Genomic DNA, 21,495 nt, shown 5'->3' with positions numbered 1-21,495 from the left:
TTATCAGGGAAGACACTTGGATACTTGTATATCAGAAACTCTCAATGAGAGAGGTACTTTTCTTTTGAAATACAGTGCTGCCTTACCTATACTAAGCACAGAGAGTACTTTCTGAGCAGTTAGGGTATACACGTCTTCACGCCTTCTCTTCTCTTCACTAGGACGGACGTATAATGATCTGAACCAATATCCTGTGTTTCCATGGGTGTTAACAAACTACGAATCAGAGGAATTGGACCTGACTCTCCCAGGAAACTTCAGGGATCTGTCAAAGGTAACAGTTAACTGTACAGGTCTCTACTGCACAGGGGCTACAACAGAAAGGGCTTCTGTCCGTGTACGTGCTCACTGGAAGTCTGTGAGAAAGCCGTCCCCTCTTCTGCAGTCAGTCTGTAAGTCTTGTCAACACACTCTGCAGAAGCTGCACAGCCTCAGTGATATTCTCAGCACCGTCAGAGGAAATGTGGATGTGAGAAAGCAGGTTCAGGAGGAAGTTGTTCGGGTTAATCACGGGAACAATCCAAAGTTGGTGCAAAGCGTGGCATCTGTTGAATCCCGTGCTATGGTCCTAGGATGAGAAAGGCACACTGTCCTGACCACAGTAACAGGGACCTGGTGTGACGGGCTTTAGCACTGAGGACGTAGGAAGGGGAATTAGCAGGATCTGTTCAGATGGAGAAGATGGAACCCCTCCAAAGGACTCATGAGGATGAGGGACACAAAGAAGACTCTGGGTAGGTTAACCTCATGTTCAAGAGAGACGTTAAATGGATGACACACCGTAGTGCAGCTGAGATGTAGAGGTGTCTTCAGAGCAGCTCAGCAGCCTAAGCCTCCATGAGTACTATGAGTCATTACCCCTGTTATTAAACTGGGCGTGCTCGGCTATGCCAGCCTGTCACTCAAATCCCATTCCACACTTACAGAGCAGGGCGTTAGGAAAAGCTATTCACTTCCTCTTTGCCTCACTTTCTGAAATGGTGATAAGCAGGTCACAGTGAGGAGTTCTGATGAGTTGGTGTGGATATGTGGCCTGACACAATTATCGCTATCTACATTGCTTAGAATTCTCAGTCACTGCCGTAAGCCATGTGCTCTGAAGTATCTTCCAGGTGCAGCGATGCTAGTAAGAGCCTCCTGTTTTTAAAGGTATGCTGCACAGACAGACAGTTTACAGGCTTGCCAGTGTAGAGGGGTACTCGCTGGGCACTAACACAAAACCTACTTGATGCAAAGGTAAAAACTTCTAAGTCTTGTCTCTGTGGCCAGAGAGACATGCCTTAGTCTCTGTGATAACTGTCTTGCTGTCAAGCTGACCTGCACGAATTCCTCAAGAGAGAGTAGTCTCTGACTACACACACACACAAGGACCATGGTACATTGCATGCAAATGTCATATACTAGTTACTTTTTATCTACTTGATATAAACACTAATCTTGTAGGAAGAGGAAACCTCAACTGTGGAATTACCTCTGAGATTGGCCTGTAAGAATGTCTGTGGTACATTTTCTTAATTGCTAGTTGACATAGGACGATCCAGCCCACTGTGAGCCACCTCTAGGCAGATGGACCCTACCTGGGCTTTATAAGAAAGTGGGCTGAGCAAGTCGGTAAGCAACGCTCCTCCACGGCCTCTGCTTCAGTTCCTGCTGCCTGGTCCTTGCCTTGAGTTCCTGCCCTGACTTCCCAGGATGGTGGACTGTGTGTGACCTGTGATTGAAATCAAACCTCTCCAACTCCAAGTTGGTTTTTGTTTGTTTTTGTTTGTCATAATGTTTTATCATAGCAAAAAAAAGCAAATTAGGACACTTCATATGCTAACTACTACTATATTACTATAGTTATCTAAGATTAGTTTTTTAAAGGCAAAACTAAAATCCAACTATAATATTATAATCAAAGGAAACTCATGCACCAAGATTTTTTCCTTTTCTCCAGTCACTCTTTCAACAAATACTTACTGTGTACTCATGGGTGTGCAGAAAAAAAGGGCTCTACACAGGGTGGGTGAGCCCAGTGGGGATGAGTCAGATTAGCCTCTTGCAGTGAGATCAGTCCTAAAGAGAGATGGTGGCTGGTTCATAAGAGTACAAGACTGGCAGTGGTGTGCGTGCGTGAAAGGAACTATGGGCGAGCGTGCGCAGATACTCCCAGGTGGCTGAAATAGTATACGGCCAAAGAAAGTAGCGCTGCTTCTGAGGATTACAGGAGAGATGAGCTAGAGTTTTGCTAGTGGTAACAACTTTAATTTACCCATGTCAGAAGTGAAACCATTGGTTCAGAGGGGCGTGGTGCTGATGACTAAACTGAAGGCCCTGTGCCTGCACCTAGGCACACCCAAGCCTTCGCTTTGCATTTTAAGACAGGGGTTTCAGTAAGTTACCCATGTGACCTGCACTCACTCTGAATCCAAACAGAACTGGAACAGGGATACTTCTGCCTCAGCCTCCCAACTGGCTGGGGTGACAGCCTGTGCTAGTCAAGTAACCAGAAAAGCTGTCCAGTGTGTGCCTCCTTCGGCAGGGCTTTGCCTTTATGGCACTCATACACTTCCCCAGTTTTATGAAGTGTGAAATAAAAGGCAGCAGCAAACCTGAGTCTATCAAGGAACAGGAGCAGCCTCCTTTTGCGAGCATGGCATTGCCCCTTGGTGCTGCTGGGCTGGACCAAGGACTGTCCAGTGGGAAAGAGGTAGCTTTGATTTCAACTATTCCATTGCCCATACCCATGCATTAGCAGTCTGTCACACTGACAGGGTGGGAAGTGTTAGCAAATTAAAGCCTCTTGATATGTTAATAAGTTACCCTTGCAGTGTTGCCATGCCTCACTGAAGTTCTCAATCGGAACTTCTGTACAGATGGCCTAGGACTATCCTTTATAAAGCCCACTAATACGCAAGACTTTAATGTATGAAAACATAAGAAAGTGCTTTTAGAGTGTAATATTCCTGGGAGCAGAGACTACCATGGGTAACACCAGTCCTTCATGAAGAGGTGCCACCAAGAAGCACATGGACTTCTTGCAGTTGGGATACATAGACCATGTGGCAAATCTGTTTCCCAAAAACTTATGAAAGAACTGAGATTATTACATGTTAATTACTGGGAATATTTTAATAAGAGAAGTAATTTTTAAAGCAAAGATTAGGATTCTCGATGCAATTAGTACTTCTAGAATTTATGCTAACATTTGAAGTCCCAAATAACTTTATATTCCTTACTGCTTATAATATTAAAGAAACTATGAAGTATACAAACACAAAAAAATTGTTTTTCTTTATACTACCAATTAACACTGTCTCTGTGGCTTCTAATTATGCCAGGCACCTTTTGAGTTAAAAAACTTTTTGGAGAGCTCAGCTCACATTGGCTCAGGCAACAACACATCAACATCATTGGCTCTTATTACTGCTTCAAAAGAATCCCAGCGCAGCCAGCCTCATTGGAAGAAATGGAAACTTGTTCCTCGGCATCTGTCACTGATGCTGCTTGTGAGGGGGAGGACAGCCACTTGCAGATGGAGCTGGAGGTCAGGCCAGGATGAGCTAGGGCCCGGTCTCCCTTGGGTGATGGGGAAGGACCTGAGCAGAGACTTTACATTCTTGTTCCTGAAGAATAGAAAGGAAGTCACCCTCTATTACAAAGAGTGGACTGAAATACACCTGAGACTTGGCTCTTTATGGTTACATGAACAGCAGGTTGGACTTGTACACACCTGGCAGTTGCATAGAGAAGTTTTGTGGTTTTGATGTCAGAAAGACCTTCAGGTATAACCTTGACCTCTGGACATAGCCATTGTTTAGGCAGCCACATACTTCTCACAGATCAGTATAAGATAAGGTAGCTACCAGGAAACAAATGAAGCTTAAGCTTAAAGACACCTCACTTCTCTTCCTTTACTTTTCCCTCAATTTTAGGAACCTAGTGTTAAGTTCAGAGCATGTGTAAGTCACATTTCTTTCACTGAGACAAAATAACGAAGATCAACATAGTGAAGGAAAAGGCTTATTCTTGTTTTTGTCTTCAATATTCAGTCACTGGACCCTCTTGGGGGCCCTGTGGTAGTATAACAGGATGTACCAGAGGGGCCTGGAGTTAGAGGAACCTGTGCACCTCATGGAGGCCAGAAACATAGAGAAGGGGTTCTATAAAGGCATGCTTCCAGTACTCTTCCTTCCTTCCTCTGGGCTCTGCCAGAGCAGTACCTCCCAGCTTTGTGAGGGGTCCTTTGAATTCAAAGTATGACAGAAAAATTGTTTAAATCTCAAATCCTATGAAACCTGGAGCCACTGCCAGTACAAGGGAAAAGCTGTCTCCACAGTAACAATAGGTGCCTCCCACAAGAGGCAGGGCAGAGGTCACAGGGCTTATAGACACCGAGACCCACCTCATCATGGATATTCTCCCACACGAAATCCAGACCTATAACTCAGTAGCTGTCGTTTGGGGTACATTAGGTTTATTTATTTTGTGTGAGTGTGGGCACATGCACATATCATGGTGCATGTATAAATGTCAGGACAATTTGGGGAGTTGGTTTTCTCATTCTACCAAGTGGGGCTTAGGCTGTCAGACTTGGCAGCAGGTGTGTTTACCCACCAAGACATCTTACCCAGCCCTCTGCTTTTTCCACATCTTCTTCAAATAGTCTAACGGTATTGTTGAAATAAAGGGATTTTGTGCTCTCTCTCCCTCTCTCTCCCCAAGTCTTACTTCACACTCATGTGTGTAAATGTGTGTGTGACCTGTGTACACACCACTGCATGTGTGTGGACCCCTTTGAGAGTTGGTTTTCCATCCACTACGTGGGGCCCCAGGTCTGAACTCAGTCTTCAAGCTTAGCAGCAACCCCTTTAATCTGCTAAACTCTCTCTCTCGCTCTGTTTTCCAAATAAATATTTTATATCACATATAGTGTTGCTTTATATATTTGTAAATATATATTACTACTGTATATTAATGTAGTGTTTTTAATTTACTTTTGAGAATTTCATACATATATTCAGTATATTTTTATCCACCCTTCCCTCCCCCAGTACCCCATGAACTCTCCACCACACATCTCAGTGTCTTCTTTTCTTTTTAACTTTATCATAAGCTACTGAATCCAATCAGCGCTGCATGAGCATGGGCAACCTACCAGGTGTCACATGCTCAAAGGGAAGCTGCTGTCTCTACAACAGCCATCCCCTGCTAACAGCTCCTCAGCCAGGCATCCGTCCTCATCCAGGCTGTTGCATTGCATGGTTTGATCTTGTAAATGTAAACATAGCCACTATACTTAGGTGAGTGCAGTGGCCGTGTCATTTCCAGAAGACAGCTTTTTACAGCACTGGTCCTCATTCTCTGGTTCTTACATTCTTCCTGTCCTTTCTCCTGTAACATTCCTGACGCTTGGTAGGCGATGGTTGACGTAACTGTGCCACAGAGGGCTGAACACTCACTTTCCCAGTGCTCTGACCAGTTAAATGTCTCGGAATCAACCTCGAAAAAGAAGCCTCACTGACCAGTGCTGAAAGCGGCGCTAACTCTGCTTTCACTTCTTTTCTTCACTGGGTTTCCACAGTGAGGCTTCCAGTCTGCCATATCTCCCAGAGGTCTAAACAACAAAATACAAGTTTTCTATTGGATATTGTAAAGCAGCATCTAATATCTAACAAAAGCATGCGGACAAACATTTAACTTACCGTTTTTGCAGGATTATGCAGACAGCACCAACAAATAAGAAGTGCAGTAAGTAACCATGATGTGAGCTGGAGCCCGTGCCTTGCTCTTACAAAGTCCATTCCATAGTCAGGAACATAGCACTGGGTTCTAAGTTCACAGGAAACTAAGTCTTTGGGATGTGTTCTTTTTACTGGATTCTTAGAAAAGTAGCCCTAGGATTATGAAGCTGTTTTCTTCTATTAGTCTTAAAACTGAGAATAACAGACCTGAACATCAGAATGTCTCTGCCCAAGCTCTTACAGAGTTGGCTTGCTTCCAAGCTCTCCCACCTTGCTTCCTCCTCTTTAAAATGACCATAGCATGCATATTGATAGTACTGTTGAAGGGCCTCTGTACTAGTTTTGGGTTTGTCGATGATTTGTTTGTCTACTTGACACAAACTGGGTCATTCGTCAATAGGGAACCCGAACTGAGAAAATGCCTCCGTCGGATTGACTTGTAGGAAAGTTTGTGGGTTATTTTCATGATTAATGACTGATGTAGGAAGGCCCAGCCCATGGTAGATCCTAGAAGGTATAGGAAAGATAGCTGACAGCAAGCCTAGAGAGCCATCCAGTAAGTGTGACTCCTGCCTGGTCTCTATTTCATTCCTGCCTCTAGGTTCCTATGTTACATTTCTGCCCTAACTTCCCTCAGTGATAGACTAGCAGCTGGAAAATGAAGTAAACCCTTTCCTCCACAAGTGGCTTTTGTCATAAACGTTATCACAGTAGGAGAAACACTAACTAGGACAGCCTCTCCTGTCATACCTTGTGGGCAATGGGCATTCAAAGTGATGGATACAAAGTAGATTTCTAGTCACCCCTGAGTATCTCTATCTGAGGCATGATTGATTAAAAAGTCTGGTGAAAGAGCCCTTGATCATTTTTAATTCAAGTAAGATAAAAACAAATCATTGAATAATACATTTTCATGCCGCAAACTGTTTATCTTCTTAAATGCCAAAACCCTGACCCTGAGTGCTTATTAAAACTGGAGTTAATTTGCAAATTCATCTGGAATAACAAAAAACCCAGGATAGCTAAAGCTATCCTCAACAATAAAAGGACTTCAGGGGGAATCACTATCCCTGAACTCAAGCAGTATTACAGAGCAATAGTGATAAAAACTGCATGGTATTGGTACAGAGACAGACAGATAGACCAATGGAATAGAATTGAAGACCCAGAAATGAACCCACACACCTATGGTCACTTGATTTTTGACAAAGGAGCCAAAACCATCAAATGGAAAAAAGATATCATTTTCAGCAAATGGTGCTGGTTCAACTGGAGGTCAACATGTAGAAGAATGCAGATCGATCCATGCTTATCACCCTGTACAAAGCTTAAGTCCAAGTGGATCAAGGACCTCCACATCAAACCAGACACACTCAAACTAATAGAAGAAAAACTAGGGAAGCATCTGGAACACATGGGCACTGGAAAAAATTTCCTAAACAAAACACCAATGGCTTACGCTCTAAGATCAAGAATCGACAAATGGGATCTCATAAAACTGCAAAGCTTCTGTAAGGCAAAGGACACTGTGGTTAGGACAAAACGGCAACCAATAGATTGGGAAAAGATCTTTACCAATCCTACAACAGATAGAGGCCTTATATCCAAAATATACAGAGAACTCAAGAAGTTAGACCGCAGGGAAACAAATAACCCTATTAAAAAATGGGGTTCAGAGCTAAACAAAGAATTCACAGCTGAGGAATGCCGAATGGCTGAGAAACACCTAAAGAAATGTTCAACATCTTTAGTCATAAGGGAAATGCAAATCAAAACAACCCTGAGATTTCACCTCACACCAGTGAGAATGGCTAAGATCAAAAACTCAGGGGACAACAGATGCTGGCGAGGATGTGGAGGAAGAGGAACACTCCTCCATTGTTGGTGGGATTGCAAACTGGTACAACCATTCTGGAAATCAGTCTGGAGAATCCTCAGAAAATTGGACATTGAACTGCCTGAGGATCCAGCTATACCTCTCTTGGGCATATACCCAAAAGATGCCCCAACATATAAAAAAGACACGTGCTCCACTATGTTCATTGCAGCCTTATTTATAATAGCCAGAAACTGGAAAGAACCCAGATGCCCTTCAACAGAGGAATGGATACAGAAAATGTGGTACATCTACACAATGGAATATTACTCAGCTATCAAAAACAACGACTTTATGAAATTCGTAGGCAAATGGTTGGAACTGGAAAACATCATCCTGAGTGAGCTAACCCAATCACAGAAAGACATACATGGTATGCACTCATTGATAAGTGGCTATTAGCCCAAATGCTTGAATTACCCTAGATGCCTAGAGCAAATGAAACTCAAGACGGATGATCAAAATGTGAATGCTTCACTCCTTCTTTAAAAGGGGAACAAGAATACCCTTGGCAGGGAAGAGAGAGGCAAAGATTAAAACAGAGACTGAAGGAAAACCCATTCAGAGTCTGCCCCACATGTGGCCCATACATATATAGCCACCCAATTAGACAAGATGGATGAAGCAAAGAAGTGCAGACCGACAGGAGCCGGATGTAGATCTCTCCTGAGAGACACAGCCAGAATACAGCAAATACAGAGGCGAATGCCAGCAGCAAACCACTGAACTGAGAATAGGACCCCCGTTGAAGGAATCAGAGAAAGAACTGGAAGAGCTTGAAGGGGCTCGAGACTCCATATGTACAACAATGCCAAGCAACCAGAGCTTCCAGGGACTAAGCCACTACCTAAAGACTATACATGGACTGACCCTGGACTCTGACCTCATAGGTAGCAATGAATATCCTAGTAAGAGCACCAGTGGAAGGGGAAGCCCTGGGTCCTGCTAAGACTGAACCCCCAGTGAACTAGACTGGTGGGGGGAGGGCGGCAATGGGGGGAGGGTTGGGAGGGGAACACCCATAAGGAAGGGGAGGGGGGAGGGGGATGTTTGCCCGGATACCGGGAAAGGGAATAACACTTGAAATGTATATAAGAAATACTCAAGTTAATAAAAAAAAATATTAAAAAAAAACTGGAGTTATACATTTACTCAGAATGAAATGGGTCTTCTAATTTATAATCTTATTTTTTTCTCTGGCCATTTTTATGAAACCAATGAAGACCATGGAAAAGAGTTTTTATTTAGATTTTTAACTATACAGCACATGGTCAAATCTCACTCGTTATAGATTGTATTTATTGTTTGACAAATAAAATTGTCTGTCATTGACCAATCTTTTCAGTAGCAGCCACCAGCAGGTGGAGATATTTTTTCCTTCAATTTATATAAATATTCCTTATGGAAATGTGAGCTTTTCATAAAATTTGTCTTGAAACAGGATACATATTACTGCCTCCGTTATTTCTATACACTCATATGAATTTGACTTCCAGGTCCTAGTGGTTACATGATTTTGACATGAATCACAGTCTCTGCTCATTAAAGTATAAATGGGATTTTTTATTTTCCAGCCGTGTCTTCTGATAGATGAAATAATTTTATCGCAAAGCCAAACACTGACATGAACAGAAGACATTACACATGTCTTCTGTACACACGTCCATGTACACATATACGTGCAAAAAACACACTTAATCACTGAGTGGGTAAAAAATCTATTTTGTTAACACAGGAGTTGTTTGACTCCCAGATGAGGATGGACTTAACCGAGTCCCACATTATTATGCCACTTAGCAGAGGAAGTGATAATGCCTGAGGCTTTGAAATGTGGCAGAGCAAATGCGTGTGCTGAGGTGTGAACGTTGCTGGATGCCAGTGCACATGGAGTACGGGAGATTAAGCTGGAGAGTGAGCAGCCCAGAAATCAGCAACAACTTCCTAGTTCTTACCTTTCTTTTCCTCCATAAATAAACATATCCAAAGTGAACATTTGATTAGGTTAGTGTATAACCTGCCTGATGATGAAGTTTCAAATGGAAAAGTATTAAATGTATCAATCTTTTTAAATTAGAGTCATGAAATTTGATAATTTTTGACAGTCTAGTAAATAAAAATAATTTAACTGTATTAACATAACTATAGTAATTAAGTGCTATACTAATTATACTTATTAATTATAAAATAGCTGTATTGACATTAATATAGTAACTAATATAGTAATGATTTGGACAAGTTTGTCAAATTAAACAGGCTTCAATTCAAAAGATACAGTTTTACAGGAATCCAGACTGGGTCAGTGTTGTGAGAACCTGCTATGGGGACATCGCTGTTGCACCCTGCTCTGGTGTTGATCTGACCAGCTCTCAGTAGTATAGCAAGGAGGCTTTTGTAGCCTATCAGAGAGGACTTTCTTCCAATATACTAGCAGCCAAGTTTTTTCAGTCAAATTTTATCATGAGCCAATCAGAGTGGCCACATAGGATAGACTGATAGACAGTTTGGTTCTTAGGGCTCAGCCTACCTGCAGCAGCTATTCTAAAAATGAAAAGGAGCAGTTCATTTAGGAGGGAGGACTGAGCAGAGGGGCTTGTGTTGGAGAGGTGGACCTAGATAGACCCACACACACTGGGAGTGATTGCCCACTCCCACTGAGTGTGCTTTTTACAGATGCTCAGTCACTGCACTGCACTCCCTTTTCTGTGATTCCTCAGAGCTCTTAGTCCCTTGATCATGTACCCTAAATGTATCCACCTCATTGTCTGCCTTGCTTAACGACTAAATGTTTTGTCTAAAATGCCCACATGGAAGTTTGACATAGAACTCTATTCTAATAGGTCTTTATTCACACAGTGTCTATCACTCGGCAAAAAAGAGCCAGGCACTGTACTGGGTACTGATAATTCAGACATGAATAGATTAGCTGTTTCATTTAAGGCACTGTCCACTGGGCAAAATGAGTCACCTCACCAGTACTAGGCACTGGCTGTGAAGCCTGCACAAGGAAGTCTGAACCCCTTCCAAAGCATGAGTCAGATAAGGGAGACAGATGTAAAGAGTGGGCGAGGGGCCTGTAGGAGTGAATCCTGCATTGTCATGAGATAGTTTTCAAGATGACGTCAGATGGTTCATGACCAGAAAACTGGAAGAGATGAGAATCTGGGAGGCCTCTTGTATAGATTCTCTAGCCCTGTTCTTTCAGTGAAAGAGGAGATAACTTAGATACATCACAAGTCCTGATGTGAAAGGAGGTGCAAACACCCAGAAGACATAGAGAACAAACACACTGAGTCAGCTCCAAGCTGTTTCTAGCACAGCACAGCAACTGGATCTCCGAACTGGAGAGCTGCTCGCTAAGTTTGAGATCTGTAACACAAGGGCATAGGACCAGGTCAAGGTCTGACCCTTCCCTCCTTTTCTTTCTTCCTTTCTGCTCCCTTCCTCCTCCCTCCCCTCTTCCATCCTCCCACCCTTCCTTACTTCCTTCCTTCATTCCTTTCTCCCTCCCCATATTTCCTCTCTCCCTTCCCCCCTCTTTCCCTCTCTTCCTCCTTCTGTCCTTCCTTCTTTGGGCCTGATCGTAAAAGGTCTCCATGCCTAGCTGGTTCCATCAGTTTCTGAGGTTCTTTGGAGGACAGGAAGCAAAGAGGCAGTTGTGAAGGGGGAAAAAACAAAAACAAAAATGGCAGAGATCCTAATTTTAGAGTAAGCCATGAAGCTGTAGCCCAGTGGGGTGGACAGAGGGGTCATCAGGTCCCTGTTCCTTCCGGTGATGTGAGGCAAAAGGATGTAGTGTAGACCCCAGACACTTGTGTAAATCACATTAAGAAGTGGATGAGAAAACTACGGCATGCAAATATACGGTGTCCTTGGCAGTTATAGTGGCAGGTAGTGGCCCACAGCAACATTTAAGTGATACATAGAATGTCAGTGCTTTGAGCACTGACATGCACACTTCCAGGTTTTAGTGATGTACCAGAAAAAAAGTGCTGAGATTATTGTAATGGACATGTTTTTCCTTGAAAGCCTCTTTAATTATTAAAAATTACAACGTACTTTGATGAAACTGATCATTCTTTGAGTTGACATTTACTACTTACTCAGACCAGATCAGCTTTGTATCCAGAGCTTCCTTTCAGTGCTCTAGTTTATCATAACTATTTCCTTAATGACGATTTTGTTAGTCAGTTTTTCTTACCATATAGATGTTTATTCCAAACAAAAAAAATGACTTGATATAACTTAGATTTTAAGTAGAGCATATTGATAGATCAAGGCTAAAGGATCAGAAAGAGAAGATAGAAAAAAATAAAATAGGAAAAACACTCAATTATATATCAAAAGAATTCTCACCCAAATATACAGGCAAAGTACAGCCTGTTCTATTGTGTGTTTGCAGCAGTTATATGTATGTGTGTGTATATATATATATATATACACACATATATATTTATATATATTTAGATAGATAGACAGACAGATGATAGTAGATAAATGAAAGATGAATAGATAAATACCTTAAATGATGTAAATCTCTATGCAAGCATCTATTAGGATATTTTTCCATACCATAAAGTCGCAGACTTGTTTAATAAAAGAAACTTTTTTGTGACACTCTGGTTTGAGGCAGATTTTTCTCCTGGATCTTTGGGGAGTGGATATAAGAGATATAAGTAGAGGGTGGGACATCATCTGTTCAGTAGATACAGCAGTGCTTCGCTGCAACATAAACAATCGTTGCCCAATTTTACCAGGAATATGAATGTCTGGACATTCTCTTGAGATATCAGTAGCTCTAGAGAAAGCCATGTAAGTTTACTGACCTTTCTGAAGCCAGCATGGCTTTATAGGTAGAGAAGTCACAATTTTAGTCTCTACCTGCATGGTTTTATGTGACATGTCAGTGTCCTTTTACAGCACCAAACAGCAACAGATCTAATAGCAAGTTTTAAGCTCTCGAAGTGGAAAGTACAGCAATGGCTGTGTCTAAATGCCACCGGGGATGAGAAAGGAGACTAAACAACATATCAACCTCAGTAAATAGAGCTGTGTGTTTTCATCAAAATTTTTAACCACAGTCATCTGCCAGATTCATATGGGATTCACATGTATACTCACTTAAGTTTTAAACAGATGCCAGACTTTGAACCACATCAATAGAGAGGCAGACAGGTATTAACAGGGGCAGGAGAGAATCTGATGCCTCTCTGGATTGAAAAAGAAAGAGGGCCATCTTCTCAAAAACAACTGGAAGCTTCTTTTTCTTTAAAAAGTTTGTTTCTTAAAAAAAGTTTGTTTCTTGACTGCTAGAAACAAAATAATTTTTAAAGTAGTAATTATAAATGAAATTGTTTACACTTTATTTCAGAAAACTTCACTAGGCAAAATTTATAGCTTCTCTAGGCTAAATGTCAAATCAGTAATATATTTTAAGTAGTGAAGAGAGGTTTGCAGACTTTAATACAGTGCAGCTGTTTCATAATGACTCCAACATCAGCGAAATGAGCAAAATAGAAAATTTAAATATTTATTTTATCCTTTGGGGGGTAGTTGAGAGGAAAGGCTGGAAGAGATTAGAGGACTGGCTATTTCCTTCTTCCATGATGTTTTGTAGAGTCATAGGGAACAAGCAGTATCAGTGTAAGGTTGGTCCTCCTCTATGGGCAGATGGTCTACAGCTGAAAGACCCACCAGCACTTTGAAGACAGAAGGCTCCACTCTTTTCAGACAGCTCACTAAGTTAGGAAGACATCTACACATAGTGCACATCTAGGAGAGGCTAGTCCAAGTCACTACATAACTTTTATTTGTTCTGCTTGGTAGTAATTGTCCTTTCATCAAACATAAAAGTTACATTTCTTTTAAATATTGAGAATTTTACATAATGTTTGACAAAATATCTACATTTTTTACACCTGTGTAAAAAGATTTTATAGGTAACTTGAAATTCAGCACAAAATTGGGTTGAAGTGTTTAAGCAGAAATTCTATACTTTAATTCGAAGATTCACAAAAATGAAGATCAATGGTTTTAGAACTTTAAAATATTAATACTCTTGTAACCAAGAAACATACTTTTTAAAATTAAATAAGTGGTTTAATATTGGTCATCATATAATAAAGGCTAACATAAAGGGAACATGCTTTACAAATAATTTCAATATTCAGGCTAAGCATCCTTACAAATAAAAGCTTATTATGGAAATTCTAGCAGCTCTAACTGCTGACATCATTGTGTGGTTTAAATTAGTCTTCTGGGACCAAAAGAAAAGGCTCACAGCAATTTATAAACGAGTTTTTCTCTCTTGTGTAACATTATATGTCCCATTGAAACACTAATTTTCTATGATTTCTGTTAAGATTAAGCCTTTGGGGGACTTCATATTTAATCAGTAGTATTAAATTTCGGGGTAAAGCCTGATATACTTAGCATTTTCACTCTCCGTGTAAACACTTATTTGTACAGTATGCAACTGAAAACAATAACTTGTGCCTAAATGGTAAGTGTGGACTTCCCAATATGAAGAAACCAAAACCAGACAGAAAATGGAACTAAGGCCATTTGTTATTTGCACTCAGGAGTGTCAAGTCCTAAAGAAACTGGGACAAAGGATTATCTATGGTGCTTATTAGCATACCAAAGCTCAGGCTGGCATCAGGCTCACTGGGGACCTGTGACTCTTCTCACCCAGCCCTAGCCCTACCCAGAACTTCTCTAGCTCAAGGGTTTTCTTTACCCCAACTTCTTAAAAGATATCTCTCTCTCTCTCTCTCTCTCTCTCTCTCTCTCTCTCTCTCTCTCTCTCTCTCTCTCTCCCTCTCTCTCTCTCTCCCTCTCTCCCTCTCTTTCCCTCTCTCCTTTTCCCTCTCCCTCTCTCCCTCTTTCTCCCTCTCTCCTTTTCTCTCTCCCTCTCTCCCCTCCTCTCATCCTCTCTTTTCTTCCACCACCACCCCAGCACCCCCTCCCTCCTACGTGGCCCCCTCTCCTCTCAAGGCCCTGTTCATGCTGCTGGCCATGTTTTAGTCTACACCTTTCATGCCCTGCTCTGGACTCTTCCAGATGCCTATGGCTGTACTCTCCCTCATATCTACAATGGTTTTCTCCCCTTCAGCCATACCTTGGAGCAGTCATATCCTCATGTCATACAGTGAGGATGTTCTAGAAATCATTAAAGCTTAGATGTGTGAAGAAGTTTGGAGGCATGTGCTTTTCAAGGGAAGAAAGTATCCCATGTCATCCTCCACAGTTCAGATAGCACAGGTCATAGTGGCTTCACAAAGCACCTACTGAGTCCTCTGGATCAGCCTGTCTTTACTTGGCTGGCTGTTTAAATTCATAAAAATTATATTGGAGCTCCAGTTGGACCAGGACCAGTGTTCTACTGTGCTTCCTCTGAAGGACTTGACTCCTTAGTATACATAATAGAGCCTGAGCTTGGCCAACAGGAAAGCCAGTGCAAAGGTGAGACGTTCCACAACTTAGGGAAGACAATAATACGGAAAGCCTTCATAATGGTTGCCAAGTTCGGTCTCCAGTATGCATGCTGGAGCCAAGGAAATGGAAAGGAGCCATGAGAACATTGATTTGACATGAACAGTTAAAGTATAATCACTTTCATCTTGTTTTGATTTTTATTTTTTGTTTTGTTTTGGTTTGGTTTTTATTTATTTTGAGAGAGAAAACAAGAAGGAACATAAAATTGGCCAGGTATGAAGATGGGAAGGCTCTGGGAGAGGCTGGAAAAGGTACAAGAACATGATAAAAATGTAAGAAAATTTTAAATAAAAACCCCCAAATCATCCTGGGAATCTAATTTTCTAAAGTGACAGCCAAGTCTGGGGACTTTGCATATGTGCAAAGTTCTTGTATATCTTTAGCAAGTACACTGATTAGTAATTAATATCGAATCCATCCCTTGAAAAAGCTATCCATCCCTTGAAAAAGCCATACATTAGTGCCAGATTATTTTCAGGATAAAGTCTAGACATCTAGAATGTTTGCTGTTACTGCATGGAACAGAACATTTCTTTTATCTTTTTACAGCCAATTGGTGCTTTGAACCCAAAGAGGGCAGTGTTTTATGCAGAGCGCTATGAGACATGGGAAGATGATCAAAGCCCGCCCTACCACTATAACACACATTACTCAACTGCAACTTCTGCCCTGTCCTGGCTTGTTCGAATTGTAAGTATCGTCTTAACTCAGCTGCCTCTAACTCCAGTGTAAGCAAATTAAATGAAAATCAAGTACCTTTGTTGTTCATTGTAATGACCAGAGAGACCAATGAACAGGTAGCCCAGAAAGCATGAAGCCTGTGATTTTCCTGCTCAGCCTCCCCACTGCTGGGATTACAGATATGCACAGCCACACTTGGCTTTGTTTTGTTGTTGATGTTTTGTTTTGTTAATGTATGATCTTTTTTATAGAATTTGGTTAGGAAGCAGGTTACTTAAACCCATGTACTTACTTTTAAGCTGCGGAAGCACAAACTGAGCAGTACTCTGTTACAAACCCTGCCAGTCCTCCCAAGTCAGTCACCAAGGACCCTCTGGTGTACATCTTTAATTTTAGATCAGCTAATATATTGATGATATAAACCCAAACCTTACTTAAGATGAACCAACTCCATACAGAAGTAAAGATAAAAAGGTATGATCTCCTTTTCAGGCCAAGGTTCCTAAGTTAGTCTCATCTGTCCAAGATTCAGCTTAAATGTATAAAGTCTGAAGTTAAGAAAAATCTTAACTGTTTTAGACCCTAAATAATTAGTGGCCAAGCCCAGCTAGTCAGATTGTGCACTCCTGCAGAGTGCCCTTCACATTCAGGTGAGAGAAGATGCCCTCTGAGTTCCCCCACGGAATTCATGAATTCTATTCTGAGAACTGAGCAGACTACAGAAGTAACCATTCAAGATTTAGGATAGCTGATTTCTGATTGCCACAGCCATAAAGGGTGGTCTTAATTGATTTATATTCAGAAATGGGAAAACAAAATGATTGATAAGTTCATTTCTCAGGTCACCAGTGATTAGACCATAAAACTAAATTTGCAGTCATTATTGACATTATTGACACCTGAATGAGCTGCAAGCAAACAGAAATCAGTACAGGAAGCATAGACCTAAAACCGAGGGGGATGGGCGTCTGTAAATTCCCACTGGCCGACTGCTTTATTCTTGCTGAGCCAAAAAGAAAACGTGGCTGTATGTAAGTAGGCCAAGAACTGCCCTGCACAAGACATCAAGGTAGTCCACCCACAGGGCGCAAGAAGCCCCAGAATCACAACATAAACACGCTTTCAAAACACTGAAACCAGAAGTGTTGACTCTTGAGAGACCTTTTCATACCTCATCAGCGTCTGTGATGCCACCCCTTGTCGAGCCACTGCTTAGGAGCTGGGGGTGGGGCTCACACGGGTCTCTTAGAAATGGAAGAAAGTCCGGAACTGTGTGTGAAAACAGTAATAATAAACATATCAACTGTGTTGTCTTAAATAAGAGTAATATTTGATTGCATCTTGAAATAGTTAAAATGATTTTATGTGTTTTCTGTGAATGTCACTTAGTCAAATCTGGAGGCTGACTGGCAAAACTTATTAAAAGAAAAACACTTCTCCTCAACCACCTCATTTTTTAAAAAATATTTTTCTCTTCCAAGTAAGATAAATCTTTCCTCCAATCACAAAGCACGAGCGGTCCTCTGGCTGACATGCTGTTCAGTGGATGGAGCACAGGACAGTGTAAGGGCCTGACAGTGATCTTTCCTGTCCACTGTACACAAAGCAGTGTGGCCTCACAGCAACCCTGGCTGACTGTTTCATGGCTTCTAGTGCCCTTGTGAGAAAGGGAAAGAAACGAGTGGAATTAGTCTCACAAATTTAAACCTGGCATACCAAAAATGTTACTTTTTGATCATGTAACCAATAAAAAATTGCTTATGCAATGTTTAATATTTTAACTTGTTTGGAATTCAAGTAATATGCTATATTTTTAGCACAATATAGCATCTGTTGGCTGCTGTGTTAGACAACATGGATAGCGTGGCTTTTATGAAGAGTCATTTAGCTCAGATGCCTCACGGCATGCTGTCAGAGGCAAGGTACTGGAGTTCTGTGGTTGAACAGCTTAGGGAGCATGCAACTGATGGCCGAGGGAGACCTGCTTTCTTCACTCTTATCCTGAGGATTTTATGAAGTAGAAAATGCATTATAATTTGTGTCTCTAAGAATCTATTCATAAAATATAACACATATTAAAATAAGTATCTGTCCTCTACCTTTCAAGACTTTTAGACCTGAAGTCATTAAATTCATTAGCAGTCAATATGTATAGTATGTCAATGATGATAATTGCATAAAAATGATAATTAGCTGCATACTTCATTACTTTAAATTAAGAACATTCTTTTATGCAAGCTACCAGTGAAGTCACTTGTCTGACTTGCCAGGCTCTAGGAAGACTGTTTCATTAAGGCTGCTAGACAAATGAGGAAGGAGCCTCATTCCACAATGGGATTCTTATGACAACTAATATATGAGGCACCATGTGCTCAGACTTTTGTCCTTTCTGGACTGGAGACATCATCCCAGAGTCATCATATAATTAGTACTCACTGACCAGTACATCCCTCAGTGACCAGTTTCCCTGGTCTACACCATGTTTTGTCATTGATCCTCCCCATCATCAGTTTCAGAGTAAAGGGTAAATATGCCCCAGAAATACACATCTGCCATTGTTGTACTTGTAGGTACCTAAGGAATCCTTAGTGAGAATGAATGTTATTTATCTGTTTTGGAGGCAAATTTAATGATGTCAAAGGCAATGTCTCCTGTTCAACCTTAAAACTGCAGAACAGCTGTCGTGATGCTTTATACCAAGGGCTCCTGCTATAGGAGATGTCCTGATTGATAGACACGCTAATCAAAGGCACCAGTCACAGAGTACTGGAATTGTCCGGTCTTGTGTTCACTTTAGTCCATCCCTTATTCAACGGATTAGGGCACGAAGAATCTTTATGCACTAGGAGTTAAAGTTGAGTATTAGAAGTGAAATAGGTGATGAAAGAGACAATTTCATAGTGGGGAATGCAGTCCGTGTAGCAGCAGGCATTGATGCAGAAGGCATTGATGAGAAGGGAGGAGGTCTGAGCTAGGAGATTGGTAAGTCCTGATTTGGACAAGTTAGCCAGTATACCCAAATAATGAATTTTGACTGCTGGAACTTGGTGTTTTAAGAGTTGTATCTTGGAGTTTTATTTGGGCATAAGGAGGTGGCCAAATAAGGGAATAGACCTTTATGGCTAGCATTAGGAATTTGATCTAACGGTTTAGAAAGGGGGAAGGAAGAGGGGTGGACAGGACCTGGCAGTGCAGTGCTGCCCTTGCAATGCTTGTGCCTATTAGAGAAAGGAAGGAAGGAAGAAGAAAGAAAGAAAACCTCCCTTATAAATGCTATGAGAACCATTTACAGAGAGATAGTAAGGTACTTCATCACTTCGCAGAGTAAAAACCTGCCAGTGAGGCCAGAGGACATGCCAGGCAGTGGAACAATGGTCTGCCATGGCACAGTCAGCCCAGACCTACATCTGACATCTTGGTCTAGGCCTTTACCCAGGGCTCTGGATTTTTTCTTCCTATAGATGGCCTCAGAGATGCTGGGGGTTTTGTTTGTTTTTATTTTGTTTTATTTTAACAAAGAAATGACTGTAGCTGTGTTTCAAATGATCCAGTGACTGATTCTTTTCTTTTTTAGGAGCCATTCACCACCTTCTTCCTCAATGCAAATGATGGGAAATTTGACCATCCAGACCGAACCTTCTCATCCATTGCAAGGTCATGGAGGACCAGTCAGAGGGATACATCTGATGTCAAGGTATAGACTTTACCATTCATAGTCACAGAACTCTAAAATTTATTGAAAATTTTATTTTTAAAGTAATATATATCAGTACAGCTTTGCTCCAGCATACTAAAATTGTATCCTACATCTAATCTTAAAGAAAATCTGTCATTTTTGTTGTTGTTGTATGACTGTTTAGTTTAACCAGGGCCATCTGTGTGACTGGTATATTGGGAATATCCGTTGAAGCCTGGTAGGGTGATCAACAGTAGATACATAACAGAAAGAAATTATTTTCCCTCTTTTCTTGAACCCATAGGAAATGATTCAGCAGTGAGGGTAGGGCTCACTGAGACCCTCCTCTATCCTGGCTGTTGATGGCCCATTCATATGCAAACATGGTGTTGCCATTGGTTATCTCTGCAAGTTCATGACTACAGTTACCTAGAAGTTGATATTTCACAGTCTTTCCCCCTTTCTTCTGGTTCTTCCTGTCTTTCTATGTCCCTTCCACAGTGTTCCCTGAGCCTTAGGGGGATGGTAGAAATGCCTTATTTAAGGCAAGCACAACTCTCACTTTTCCTCAGCACCTTGTACAGCCATGAGTCTTTGCCTCCTGGAAGCTTACTGGAAAGAGAAGTTTCTCTGATTAAGGCTGGAGTGATAATCTTTGAATATAAACATGCATTTAGAAGGTAGTTTGACACACTAGCTAAACAACAGAGTTTTGTTCCTCACTGTGGGCTTTTGGGAAGATTTATAGTACCAGATATGGACTCCTTCTTGTAGTGAGTGTTGGGGTTGGTCTTGTATGCTCTGTATTCAGATGCTGAGCTCTGTGACTCAAAATAAGTTTGCAGTCTTGACATGGGCATTTTATTGACAAATGTGCTGTTTAAAAAAATGCTCCCCAGTAATCCCTGATTGGTTAATAAAAAAACTAGACTGTGACTGGGCAGGATAGAGAGGAAGGCAGGACTTGAGATCGAGTAGCGGGTCTCAGGCAGGGACCATGAGGAAAAGGAATGAGGTAGGAGAAGGAGGTCTCCATGACGCAGGATGGACCATGAGCATGTGGCCAAGAAAAAATCGCCCAGAGGACACACATGAAGCAGAGCAACAGAGCAAGACTCAGTTGGCAAGGAACAAGGTGGGCTATGGCTGGGATGTAGGTTCGATCTCAGAACCTGCCTAGCAGAGTGCCTACAGCTTATTAATAAAAATTACCAGGGTTCTGTGGGTTTTGGGGGGAGCTATTCAGGCTAGAGTGGGACAGAGACCACACATAAAATCACACGAATAAGTGAGGGCCTTAAATACAGAGTAGTGTTGTAACTACCATTGCCCAAATGAGCTGGGCCTTACAATGAATGAGGTTGGCATTGTAACTTGTAGGGTTCCCAGCCAGATTTCTTTCCCATCAGCCCACATAGCATCTTCTGGCACTTTGAAAGTCAGCCAAAGGAGGCTTCCAGCCCAGTTGCAGCTTGATTTCTCTATAGCAAACAATCGAGGTACATGGTGCCTTTAGCAATTGGATCTTATCATCTAGTTCTCGTGCACAACTAAGAAGAACGGCAAAAGCCTTGTTTCAGGAGCATCTGGGCTTTCCGTAACCAATAATTAGTACGGAGGTACTCCACACCTGGCTCTGCAGTTTTTGTTAATAACCAGTAACTCCAATTAATAACCATCAAAAAAGTAACTCAGGACTTTCAGTGTCGGTCCATTAAGGTGTTTTCATTATTTCAACACCCCATCCATTCCCCATGGCATAAGCAGGAGGGAAGAGTGCTTGCTGTAGCTCGCCCTTCCTGCTGTTCACTCGGTATCTGGCCCACTGCATAAAACACAGTGGGAATTGGGTCTGACCCTCCTGTGTCACAGTGTTATATCTGGCCCAGCTTTGGGTTTGTGTAGCCTGGGGCAATTAATAAAGCATTAATGACCAGACCATTTAAAATGCAGACTTTTCTGTACAACCTTACCCTTTACTTGACTGCCTGGGGATACTCTGCAACAATACATATTAGATTAAACCAGCACACACAGTGCTC

The 21,495-nt window shown here is 41.6% G+C and overlaps 1 protein-coding gene across 8 annotated transcripts in view; it reads left to right on the top strand.

Annotated features, from left to right (window-relative positions):
- Nbea (neurobeachin) overlaps nucleotides 1-21,495 on the top strand; it is a 576,469-nt gene that overhangs the window by 493,178 nt on the left and 61,796 nt on the right. For all 8 annotated transcript variants that reach the window (NM_001427608.1, XM_087626792.1, XM_087626788.1 and 5 more), the window contains 3 exon segments: nucleotides 162-274; nucleotides 15,646-15,786; nucleotides 19,352-19,471. In NM_001427608.1, coding sequence (NP_001414537.1) covers nucleotides 162-274; nucleotides 15,646-15,786; nucleotides 19,352-19,471 — 374 coding nt within the window.

This window comes from Rattus norvegicus, chromosome 2, assembly GCF_021556685.1.
Source record: "Rattus norvegicus strain SHRSP/BbbUtx chromosome 2, alternate assembly SHRSP_T2T, whole genome shotgun sequence".
In the NCBI taxonomy this organism is placed as follows: Eukaryota; Metazoa; Chordata; class Mammalia; order Rodentia; family Muridae; genus Rattus; species Rattus norvegicus.
The sequence above is the reverse complement of the archived record's forward strand: the minus strand, read 5'-3'. Positions and strand labels throughout refer to the sequence as shown.